This window comes from Oncorhynchus nerka, linkage group LG2, assembly GCF_034236695.1.
Source record: "Oncorhynchus nerka isolate Pitt River linkage group LG2, Oner_Uvic_2.0, whole genome shotgun sequence".
Lineage (NCBI taxonomy): Eukaryota > Metazoa > Chordata > Actinopteri > Salmoniformes > Salmonidae > Oncorhynchus > Oncorhynchus nerka.
In genome coordinates, this window is record NC_088397.1 from 47,823,439 (window position 1) to 47,835,640 (window position 12,202).

The window sequence follows — 12,202 nt, forward strand, 5'->3', positions numbered from 1 at the left end:
GTTCTCTCCATCCTCTGTTCTCTCCTTCTGTTCTCTCCTTCCTCTGTTCTCTCCTTCCTCTGTTCTCTCCACCTTCTGTTCTCTCCATCCTCTGTTCTCTCCTCCTGTTCTCTCCACCTTCTGTTCTCTCCATCCTCTGTTCTCTCCTCCTGTTCTCTCTACCTTCTGTTCTCTCCATCCTCTGTTCTCTCCTCCTGTTCTCTCCATCCTCTGCTCTCTCCTTCTGTTCTCTCCTTCTGTTCTCTCCATCTTTGTTCTCTCCATCCTCTGTCCTCTCCTTCCCCTGTTCTCTCCTTCCTCTCGTTACTCCTGCTCTTTTTCGTTTCCTTTTGCTCTTCAAATGTTTTCCCTTTCTCTCTTGCTCTTTCTCTCCAACCATCTCTCTCTTTCTCCATCTCTTTCTTACTCCATCTCGCCCTTTCCCTCCATTTCTTTCCCTCTGCCTCGCTCTCTCTCCTCTCTCTCTCACCCTCCATCTCTCTCTGCCTTGTTGCTCATTTTTAAATCTATGAATTTCTGAACATCATTTCGCTGGTTTTTCCTGAGCCTCGGGTGGACATTCTCATTCCATCCCTTCTCTTTTTTCACCTCGTATGCTCTGCTCCCTCCTGAGTGAGCAGTGGAGATGGGATGTGAGGTGACAGTGTGGTCCAGGAGGTTAGGCCAACAGAGGGGTGGGAACGAAGGGCACGATGGGCACACAGGCATGGGGAGGGGAGAGGCGTGGGCACTGCATTACACTGAGCTCACAGGGCACCCCTGCCAAAACGGTCCGGAAGGTCAGTGCCAGTCCAATTTCATTCCCACGCACGGCATGACTACGGGGCACGTTGTGATACAGTACCTTTCCCCTTTAAGGGTCCGTGCGACAGAATTAGTCATGCTGCCTGTCCCTTTAAGAGGCTGTGCTGTGATGCTCGGGGTTACTGTGCCTTCTCCTGTAAGACACCGTGTTGTTAAAATCTATCCTCAACTGTCCATTCAAGAGGCTTGGCTGGTGAAAACAGCAGCACTTTTGCCTTGAGGGCACCTTTGAGGGCAGCACAGACAGAAGGAGAGAGGAGTAGTCTACAGCCTTCCTCCACCACAACGCCCTGCACTCTCTCTCTATCTCCCTCTCCCTCTCTATCTCACTCTCTCTCATACACTCTCTCCCTCTCCCTCTCCCTCTCCCTCTCCCTCTCTATCTCCCTCTCCCTCTCTCTCATACACTCTCTCAATTCAATTCAATTTCAGTTCAATTTAAGGGCTTTATTGGCATGGGAAACACATGTTAACATTGCCAAGGCAAGTGAAGTAGATAATAAACAAAAGTTAAATAAACAATCAAAATGAACAGTAAACATTACACTCACAGACGTTCCAAAAGAATAAAGACATCTCTCTCTCTCTCTCTCTCTCTCTCTCTCTCTCTCTCTCTCTCTCTCTCTCATCCCCCCTCAGAGCAGTATGGCTCTGTGGCTCCACTCTTCCTGTAGGTTTTAGAGCTCCTCTATGTGTGCATATCTGCACTGTGTGTGTGTGTGTGTTTACCCTCAATGTGTGAACATGCAGCATGCAAATGTTTGTGAACTCTAACCTCTAATTCCCTTCAGAGAACATTCGCCGACAACATTACAGAAAACGCACCAACAAAGCTCTAATATAATGAATACAAAACTCTGATCATCAAACGCAGATCTGGTTAGGTATAATGGCGCTTTCACAGTGTCCTGCACATGTGAATGCGCAGGCGATTTGAGCCAAACAAGCAATGAACTGCTTTGTTAGACAGCCTAATAAAGCAGAATCTCGTTCGTTTTTTTACAAATCACATTTTTCGGGATCAGTTCAAACAGTGAATCTATCATGCTCCGTAACATGGTAGGCTTTTTGAAATATCCAATCTGATTTGGAATATTTTCCTCTCTGCTCTCCCTTGGAGGGGGGTTGAGACTCGGCACCGGGTGCATGAAACAAACCAGTCAGAGGGCATGTGATGGAAATAATCGTCTCCCCTCAACGGTCACCTCTAAAACACTCCCCCCTCCTCCTCTCTGGATCTTTCCCTTCAGTCACTAGAATAGCACAACTATCTTCAAGGGCATTTCGTTCCCTTCGTAAACCCTCGAAACCCTTTAAGAAGATATGAAACTAACCCCTCCAGCATGTTCCTATATGGAAATAACTACCCCCCCTCCCGGAATGTCTCCTCTCTGTCAGGTGCGGCAGGAGCATCATCTTACCTCCAGGGCTCTCCTCTTGCTAGTGAGCAGCTTGGCGATGTCTCGTGCCACCCTCTCCACCAGGTCCCTGGGATTGTTCCTCTTGATGTCAAACTGGCTCTTCTTCTCATTGTAAATCTACAAAAGGGAACACAGGAGTCAAAGGTCAGTTCAAAATGGCTGTCAGTTGATGAACTGGGTCATAGGAGCCCATGTTTATTTTGAACGTGGCACGAAAACACTGGCCATTGCTATGCTGTCCATTTTCAACATAGTACATACTTGGCAGGTCATTTACTGTAGCTAATAGGACAGAACTGTCCTTTATCGAACAGTGTAACCAAACCAGCTGAGGTTTGTGGGGTAACATCAAGCCAGCCACTAACTACAAACACAAGCTAAATATCCACAATCCATTAGTGGAAAGGGATGACAAATACAATAGGGAGAGACAAAGACGGAGGCTTGTGACCAGAGGTACAGACAGCCAACCAGAAGCCAGAATCATGACAGATGTTTGGCCACACAGAGAGGCTGTGTACAACCTCATGGGCTCTGGCCAAAAGCAGTGCTACCCTATAGGCTATGGGGATGTCGGATTCCAATTCAGAACCAGCCAGAAAAAAAATGCACTTGGGAAGATTATCGATTATCCTCCTCTCCCAGAATCTTCTGTTTCACCTGACTCAGCCGTCCTCAGCAGCAGTCCTGGGTCGGGGCTCTGGCAGGCAGACAGACAAAACAGGCTCTGTGGTCCACAGCAGGCCACATCCCTTGGGTTTAACACTGAGCCTGATTGCCCTATAAGACACTGCACTGCTCGTCAACAAGGCACACACTCACACCGCAAAACCACCCTCACTATGCGTTGGTGGGTTTGTAGTAGGGACTATTTTGTGAACACGTTTCATGTCACCTGTTATGTGATTAGGCTGTGATTAGGCTGTGTACAGTACATGTGTGTGTATTATGGAGCAGCCCCATTGCCTCCTTCAAGGCCATGTGTGGGAATGTGCTTTACATACACTCTCTTGATTGGTGCATTAATCAAAGTGAAACACAAGCACATAAGTCTGATTTACTTCCTCTGTTACTTCCTGAAAAGGGGTGGACGGGTAATATAGATCTATCGCTGACATGAGCTATTTTTCCGGTGAGATTTACGTGTTTGGTGTGCAGTGATTAGAAGAGGAAAATGCCAGCCTCCATCACCCATGATCTATCTTTGTCAGGCTAAAAGGTGGGTGGGCAGAGAGCCAGCCAGTAGCAGTCTCCTCTCCCTCCCCTGGCCCTCATGGAGATGAGCCAAGAACAGGCACCGGCCATGCCAACTAAACACTTTAGCTAGATTACCTATAGTGGTCTTGTGTCTGTCCCCTGATAGATTACTGTTAGGTTACAAAGGCAGCCATTTTATGGTCAAGGAGATTTTGTATTGAACCTGGATTTAACCAGAAAGTCCATTGAGGTCAGAAGAGCTCTTTCCCAAGGAAGATCTGAACATACTGCTCATTCAAGGGTTTTTCTTTTATTTGTACTATTTGCTACATTGTAGAGTAATAGTGAAGACATCGAAACTAGGAAATAACACATATGGAATCATGTAGTAACCAAAGAAGTTTGAAACAAATCTAAATATATTTTATACTTGAGATTCTTCAAAAGTAGCCACCCTTTGTATTGATGACAGCTTTGCACACTATTGGCATTCTCTCAACCAGATTCATGAGGTAGTCACCTGGAATGCATTTCAATTAACAGGTGTGCCTTGTTAAAAGTTAATTTATGGAATGTCCTTACTTTCCTTATTAATGCGTTGGAGCCAATCAGTTGTGTTGTAGGGGTGGTATACAGACGACAGCCCTATTTGGTAAAAGACTAAGTCCATATTATGGCAAGAACAGCTCAAATAAGCAAAGAGAAATGACAGTCCAGCATTACTTTAAGACATGAAGGTCAGTTAATATGGAAAATGTAAAGAACTTTAAGTTTCTTAAAGTACAATCGCAAAAACCATCATGCCTATGATGAACCTGGCTCTCATGAGGATCGCAACAGGAAAGGAAGAATCTGAGTTACCTCTGCTGCAGATAAGTTCATTAGAGTTACCAGCACCTCAGATTGCAGCCCAAATAAATGCTTCACAGAGTTCAAGTAACAGACACATCTCAACATCAATTGTTCAGAGGAGACTGCGTGAATCAGGCATTCATTTTGATTTATTTTGTATTATTATTTATTTCACCTTTATTTAACCAGGTAGGTTAGTTGAGAACAAGTTCTCATTTGCAACTGCGACCTGGCCAAGATAAAGCATAGCAGTGTGACACAGACAACAACAGAGTTACACATGGAATAAACAAAACATACAGTCAATAATACAGTAGAACAAAAGAAAACAACAAGTGCAAATGAGGTAAGTTAAGGAAATAAATAGGCCATTACAATATAGCAATTAAACACTGGAATGGTAGATCGGCAGAAGATGAATGTGCAGGTAGAGATACTGGGGTGCAAAGGAGCAAAATAAATAAATACCAGTATGGGGATGAGGTAGGTAGATAGATGGGCTGTTTACAGATGGGCTATGTACAGGTGCAGTGATCTGTAAGCTGCTCTGAAAGCTGGTGCTTAAAGCTAGTGAGGGAGATGTGAGTCTCCAGCTTCAGAGATTTTTGCAGTTCGTTCCAGTCATGGGCAGCAGAGAACTGGAAGGAAAGACGACAAAAGGAGGAATTGGCTTTGGGGGTGACCAGTGAGATATGCCTGCTGGAGCACGTGCTACGAGTGGATGCTGCTATGGTGACCAGTGAGCTGAGATAAAGCAGGGCTTTACCTAGCAGAGACTTGTAGATAACCTGTAGCCAGTGGGTTTGGCGACGAGTATGAAGCGAGGGCCAACCAACGAGAGCGTACAGGTCGCAATGGTGGGTAGTGTATGGGGCTTTGGTGACAAAACGGATGGCACTGTGATAGACTGCATCCAGTTTGTTGAGTAGAGTGTTGGAGGCTATTTTATAGATGACATCACCGAAGTCGAGGATCGGTAGGATGGTCAGTTTTACGAGGGTGTGTTTGGCAGCATGAGTGAAGGATGCTTTGTTGCGATATATGAAGCCGATTCTAGATTGAATTTTGGATTGGAGATGCTTAATGTGAGTCTGGAAGGAGAGTTTACAGTCTAACCAGACACCCAGGTATTTGTAGTTGTCCACGTATTCTAAGTCAGAGCCGTCCAGAGTAGTGATGCTGGACGGGCGAGCAGGTGCGGGCAGTGATCGATTGAATAGCATGCATTTAGTTTTCCTTGCGTTTAAGAGCAGTTGGAGGCCACGGAAGGAGAGTTGTATGGCATTGAAGCTCGTCTGGAGGTTAGTTAACACAGTGTCCAAGGAGGAGCCAGAAGTATACAGAATGGTGTCGTCTGTGTAGAGGTGGATCAGAGAATCACCAGCAGCAAGAGCAACATCGTTGATGTATACAGAAAAGAGGGTCGGCCCGAAAATTGAACCCCGGACAACAGACACTCCGATTTGACACACTGAACTATATCAGAGAAGTAGTTGTTAAACCAGGCGAGGCAATCATTTAAGAAACCAAGGCTGTCGAGTTTGCCAATAAGAATGTTGTGATTGACAAGAGTCCAAAGCCTTGACCAGGTCGATGAATACGGCTGCACAGTAATGTCTCTTATCGATGGCGGTTATGATGTCGTTTAGAACCTTGAGCGTGGCTGAGGTGCACCCATGACCAGCTCTGAAACCAGATTGCATAGCGGAGAAGGTATGGTGGGATTCGAAATGGTTAGTAATCTGTTTGTTAACTTGGCTTTCGAAGACCTTAGAAAGACAGGGTAGGATAGATATAGGTCTGTAGCAGTTTGGGTCTAGAGTGTCACCCCCTTTGAAGAGGGGGTTGACCACGGCAGCTTTCCAATCTTTGGGAATCTCAGACGATACGAAAGAGAGGTTGAACAGGCTAGTAATAGGGGTTGCAACAATTTCGGCAGATAATTTTAGAAAGAGAGGGTCCAGATTGTCTAGCCCGGCTGATTTGTAGGGGTCCGGATTTTGTAGCTCTTTCAGAACATCAGCTATCTGGATTTGGGTAAAGGAGAAATGGTGGGGGCTTTGGCAGGTTTTCATGGTCAAATTGCTGCAAAGAAACCACCACTAAAGGACACCAATAAGAAGAAGAAACTTGATTGGGCCAAGAAACATGAGCAATAGACATTAGACAGGTGGAAATCTGTCCTTTGGTCTGATGAGTCCACATTTGAGATTTTTGGTTCAAACCGCCGTGTCTTTGTGAGATGCAGAGTAGGTGAACGGATGATCTCTGCATTTGTGGTTCCCATCGTGAAGCATGGAGGAAGAGGTGAGATGGTGTGGGTGTGCTTTGCTGGTGACACTGTCTGTGATTTATTTAGAATTCAAGGCACACTTAACCAGCATGGCTACCACAGGAATCTGCAGTGGTACGCAATCCTATCTGGTTTGCGATTAGTGGGACTATCATTTGTTTTTTATAAGGACAATGAACCAACATAGCTCCAGGCTGTGTAAGAGCTATTTGACCAAGAAGGAGAGGGATGGAGTGTTGCATCAGATGACCTGGCCTCCACAAATCACCCGATCTCAACCCAATTGAGATGGTTTGGGATGAGTTGAAGGACAGCAGAGTGAAGGAAAAGCTGCCAACAAGTGCTCAGTATATGTGGGAACTCCTTCAAGACTGTTGGAAAAGCATTCCTCATTAAGCTGGTTGACAGAATGCCGAGAGTGTGCAAAACTGTCGTCAAGGCAAAGGGTGGCTACTTTGAAGAATATAAAATCTGCAATCTATTTTGATTTGTTTAAAACTTTTTTTTGTTACTACATGATTCCATGTGTGTTATTTGATAGTGTTGATGTCTTCATTATTATTCTACAATGTAGAACATAGTCAAAATAAATAAAAACCTTTGAATAAGTAGGCGTCTGAACTTTTGACTGGTACTTCAAATACAGACACAGGTTTTCTCTCCTTTATGAAGTTTTAAAACAGACGGGTGTTTCTATTCCCAAGATTGTTTCTGTTCCCGTGCTTCAAATACCCACCCAGGAGAAGTCATTAGCCTGCACTGTGTAACTCACCAATGCACTGACACACACATACGCTCACACACACGCATGCACACATAGACCCCACAAGTAATTAGCCCCAGTGCAAGATGAGGCAACCCTCACAGCCACAGACCAATAATCAGGTGAGCACGTGTGTTCGCGTGCACGCACAGACACGCCATTTGAGAGGAGGGCTTTTCTCAAGGTGGTAGAAGCCATTAGCGGAATCTTATTAAAGCATAAAGCAAGAGCGAAGTTTGCTCTGCTCCATTGACAGACTGCAAACCGCTGGCTCTTTTTAAGTGATGCATTTTCCAAGTCGATTTTAAAAACCATGTCAAATTTGTTTTTAAATCAATATGCATTCCCTTAATGTGCGGCGGTGCTCTGTGGGCCTCTCTCTTCCTCACTGAGATTCATGGGAATCGTACAGCCGCTATTACAGACACAGTCTTAACACTCAGATAGTTTGGAGACGTGCTTCAGAACATTAACAAACAAAAAAGTGAATAAGGTCAACCTGCATCAATATCCTTCCAGCTTTTGTATTTTATTCTCTTCTTTTTCATGAGATATATTCATTATAACTGCACTCTTAGAAAACAGATTGTCTTATCTAGAACCTAAAAGTGTTTGGTTTTCACCAGACATAATGGGACCCATCTATCACGCCCTGATCTGTTTCACCTGTCTTTGTGCTGGTGTCCAACTCCCTCCAGGTGTTACCCATCTTCCCCATTATCTCCTGTGTACTTATACCTGTGTTCTCTGTTTGTCTGTTGCCAGTTCGAGTCAACCAGCGTTTAGTGGTTCAGCGCCTGCTTTTTATTTTTTCTTCTTTTTTATTTTCTTGCCCTCCCGGTTTTTGATCTTTGCCTGCCCCAACCCCGAGCCTGCCGACCTGTACCTCTGCCCCCCTCTGGGTTACCGATCCCCGCCTGCCCCGACCCCGAGCCTGCCGACCTGTGCCTCTGCCCCCCTCTGGGTTACCGATCTCCGCCTGCCCCGACCCCGAGCCTGCCGACCTGTGCCTCTGCCCCCCTCTGGGTTACCGATCCCCGCCTGCCCCGACCCCGAGTCTGCCGACCTGTGCCTCTGCCCCCTCTGGGTTACCGATCTCCGCCTGCCCCGACCCCGAGCCTGCCGACCTGTGCCTCTGCCCCCTCTGGGTTACCGATCTCCGCCTGCCCCGACCCCGAGCCTGCCGACCTGTGCCTCTGCCCCCTCTGGGTTACCGATCTCCGCCTGCCCCGACCCCGAGCCTGCCGACCTGTACCTCTGCCCCCTCTGGGTTACCGATCTCCGCCTGCCCCGACCCCGAGCCTGCCGACCTGTACCTCTGCCCCCTCTGGGTTACCGATCTCCGCCTGCCCCGACCCGAGCCTGCCGACCTGTGCCTCTGCCCCCTCTGGGTTACCGATCTCCGCCTGCCCCGACCCCGAGCCTGCCGACCTGTGCCTCTGCCCCCTCTGGGTTACCGATCTCCGCCTGCCCCGACCCCGAGCCTGCCGACCTGTGCCTCTGCCCCCTCTGGGTTACCGATCTCCGCCTGCCCCGACCCCTAGCCTGCCGACCTGTACCTCTGCCCCCTCTGGGTTACCGATCTCCGCCTGCCCCGACCCCGAGCCTGCCGACCTGTACCTCTGCCCCCTCTGGGTTACCGATCTCCGCCTGCCCCGACCCCGTGCCTGCCGACCTGTACCTCTGCCCCCCTCTGGGTTACCGATCTCCGCCTGTCCCGACTCCGAGCCTGCCGACCTGTACCTCTGCCCCCCTCTGGGTTACCGATCCCCGCCTGACCCGATCCTGAGCTCTGGCTGCCGTCCGGTACCGTTACCCGACCTCTGGTTTTCTGATCCCTGCCTGCCTCGACCTGTCTGTTGCCTGCCACTGATAGAAGATTAAACTACTGTTCATTCAACGTGGTCTGCATCTGGGTCTTCCTTCATACCTGATACCATCTTGCCCACAAAGTGGACTCAAGTTTTCCCACAAAGCACCTGGTAGCACCTGGACGATCATCAAGACTTTTGGTAGAATGTTTTATGGACAGATGAGTCAAAATGATCACTTTTTTTGGACAACATGGGTCCCATTATGCCTGGCGAAAACCAAACACTGCATTCCACAGTAAGAACCAACGGTCAAGCAGGGTGGTGGTATTGGAGATGCTTTGCTGCCTAAGGACCTGGACAACTTTAATAAAAGGAAGCATGATTCTGCGCTGTATCAGAGAATTCTACAGGAGAACGTCAGGCCATCCGTCTGTGAGCTGAAGCTGAAGTGCAGCAAGACAGTGATCCAAAACACACAATCACGTCTACATGAAAACGTCTAAAAAGGCAACACATATGACATTTTGTATTGAGAGAATTGAGATGTTGTGACAGGACTTGAAAAGAGCCGTTCAAGCTTGACAGCCCACAAATGTCGCTGAGTTAAAGCATGGAAGAGTGGGTCAAAATCCCTCCACAGCTTATGTGAGAGACTGATCAACAACTACAGGAAGTTTGAAGAGTGTAAGGGGGGCAATTACTTTTTCACACAGGGGCATTGGGTGTTGCATAACTTTGTTTATGAAATAAATGAAATAAGTATGTAATTGTTGTGTAATTTGTTCACTCAGGTTCCCTTTATCTAATAGTAGGATTTGGTTGAAGATCTGATAACATTCAGTATCAAAAATATGCAAAAGTAGAGGCAATTAGAAAGGGGGCAAACACGTTTTCACAGCACTAGAGAAACATTTCTACACAGGGTTCTACATGGAACCTGAAAGGATTCTATTTGGAACCAAAAAGTCCTTAGACTGCAGCTAGCACCCTCTTCTGGAAGCCACATACACACAGCATATTGCACCATGTCGTATGTCTCACTAGACTACTATATCTCTAGCTGAATCGATGGGCACAAACCTGTCTGTTTGTGTGCTTGTAGTGTGCTCCCACTGCAACGCCGTGATAACAGCTCCATGGAGACAAACAACGTAGGATTGTGTTGTATTGTGCTCACAGCTCTGACAGATGCTAGCACCATAGAGAGCTAGATCCAGGTACTGTATCGAGAGAGAGAGAGAGAGAGAGAGAGAGAGAGAGAAATTGCACCCTATTCCCTATGTATACAATGTAGTGCACCCTAAGGGCCCTGGTCAAAAGTAGTGCACTACATAGGGAATCGGCTGCCATTTTAAGAAACACCAATGGTCATTACAGCCTCCACTAGTGGAATAGGAGGCTTTTACAAAAATGTGATGGGTATTGTGTTGTCAACCATACAGAGTTCTAAACCAGTGGCTCCTGGGAACGTTCATTGTAGGTAACAGACGTAAGTGATTGACATCTCGTGGTAATACTCTGGGCACGACCGGCTTAAATCGTCGGCAACTAGGAGTCTGAGATGATTGACCACCACTGAAGACCTTTGAGAACAAAAGCCTCAGTGAGATGATGTCTGAGAGCTTTTTAGAGATTGACTTCAGCTAGGAGACACTCGGTTGTAGAAAGACCCACACAACCAGTCTGACTATGACTAGAAAGCTGACGTTGGTTGGATTATACAGTATTTGGAGAGAAATATATTTGGACCGGGGAAACACCAGGCTACAGTTGAGTAAAAATATGACATTTTCAGTTAAGCTAGATATTTGCATTACAGCCCCCTGTGCAGTTTCCATCTGAAATCATACTGACACTCTCAGCAGCATTCATTACTTTCGATGTAGCCAACCCTAGACGTGACTGGTGATTTATTTTGCGATTTATTCAGAAGAGGAAAATTGAATACTGTTGAAATAGGATGTGCGTCCTAGCAGTGGCAGAAACTCAAATCATGAAATGTGTGAATTGGACTGACTTCACGGGGAAAAAAGACACGGGTATCAACGATGTGACTGAGTCACGCCTACGATGCCCAGACAGTTTCCTGGGTACGACTGTCATTCACACAGCAGAGGAGGAAACTGGCAGTTGTGGTGGCTCTGCAGTGTGGATAGGGCCAATGGAGCCGGCTGCTCACAACACTAACATAGGATACGAGAGAGCGGGCATGCCAATCCATGCCAATATGCTCTCCCTGGCAGTCATGAGAGTGACACACACACACACACACACACACACACACACATATAGACATGTGTGGTGCACTCACACACTGATCATTAGCTATGATAACTAGTTCCTGTGTGCCAAGCTCAGAGTGTGTGAGTGTAAACACACAGATGGGGAAAGAGTGGGGTGGCGGCATTCCAGAGAATCTGTTAAAACATCCTTATGCAATCAGAGAGCCACCGTTTTCTGCTTGTCCAATCACAACTCACCGTCTCTCTCCCACGTCTGCGACTCCACTCCAGTTCCCTGAATAAGTGTTGCCAAAGCGGCAAAACAACTTCAAACACCTCTGCGTTCACTATCTCAGACATCACTCAAAAAAACGAAAAAATATATTTTTTAAAGAAAGAAAAAAAGACAATTATGTTCGCCGCCCGCTTTGTTGAAATGAGAGTTGTTTGTTGGGGGCTCTCTGCTGGTTTCTCTGGCAGCAGGACTTCTTATCGCTCGGTGAAGTCAGCCACAGTAGAAGGCGCCTGGCTGGTGCCGGCTGAGGGTGACAGAGACAGATGCCGCATCATTAAGGAATATTAGAGGGCTCTGCCGAGCAGACGGAGCCAGCATCCACAGGCCCCGGGAACAGTTCAATAAGAGAGAACACAGGCAGGGGGAACCAACGGTACGGCACGGCTCGGGCACGGCTCGGAAGACCCCCGGAGGAGCTCGATAAAACCCAACACACCAGGACCGCCAGGACCGACGTCATCGCTCAATAAGACTGAGAGCACAGAACAGTCAGGGACGCCGGCGCTGACTCCAGCTTCCAGAGGAGATCAGTGAGACGGAG

The 12,202-nt window shown here is 47.2% G+C and overlaps 1 protein-coding gene across 3 annotated transcripts in view; it reads right to left on the bottom strand.

The window, feature by feature from the left end:
* cacna2d2a (calcium channel, voltage-dependent, alpha 2/delta subunit 2a) overlaps positions 1–12,202 on the bottom strand; it is a 262,938-nt gene that overhangs the window by 207,159 nt on the left and 43,577 nt on the right. For all 3 annotated transcript variants that reach the window (XM_065027032.1, XM_065027031.1, XM_065027033.1), the window contains exon 3: positions 2,226–2,342. In XM_065027032.1, coding sequence (XP_064883104.1) covers positions 2,226–2,342 — 117 coding nt within the window. The remainder of the gene's footprint in view (positions 1–2,225; positions 2,343–12,202) is intronic.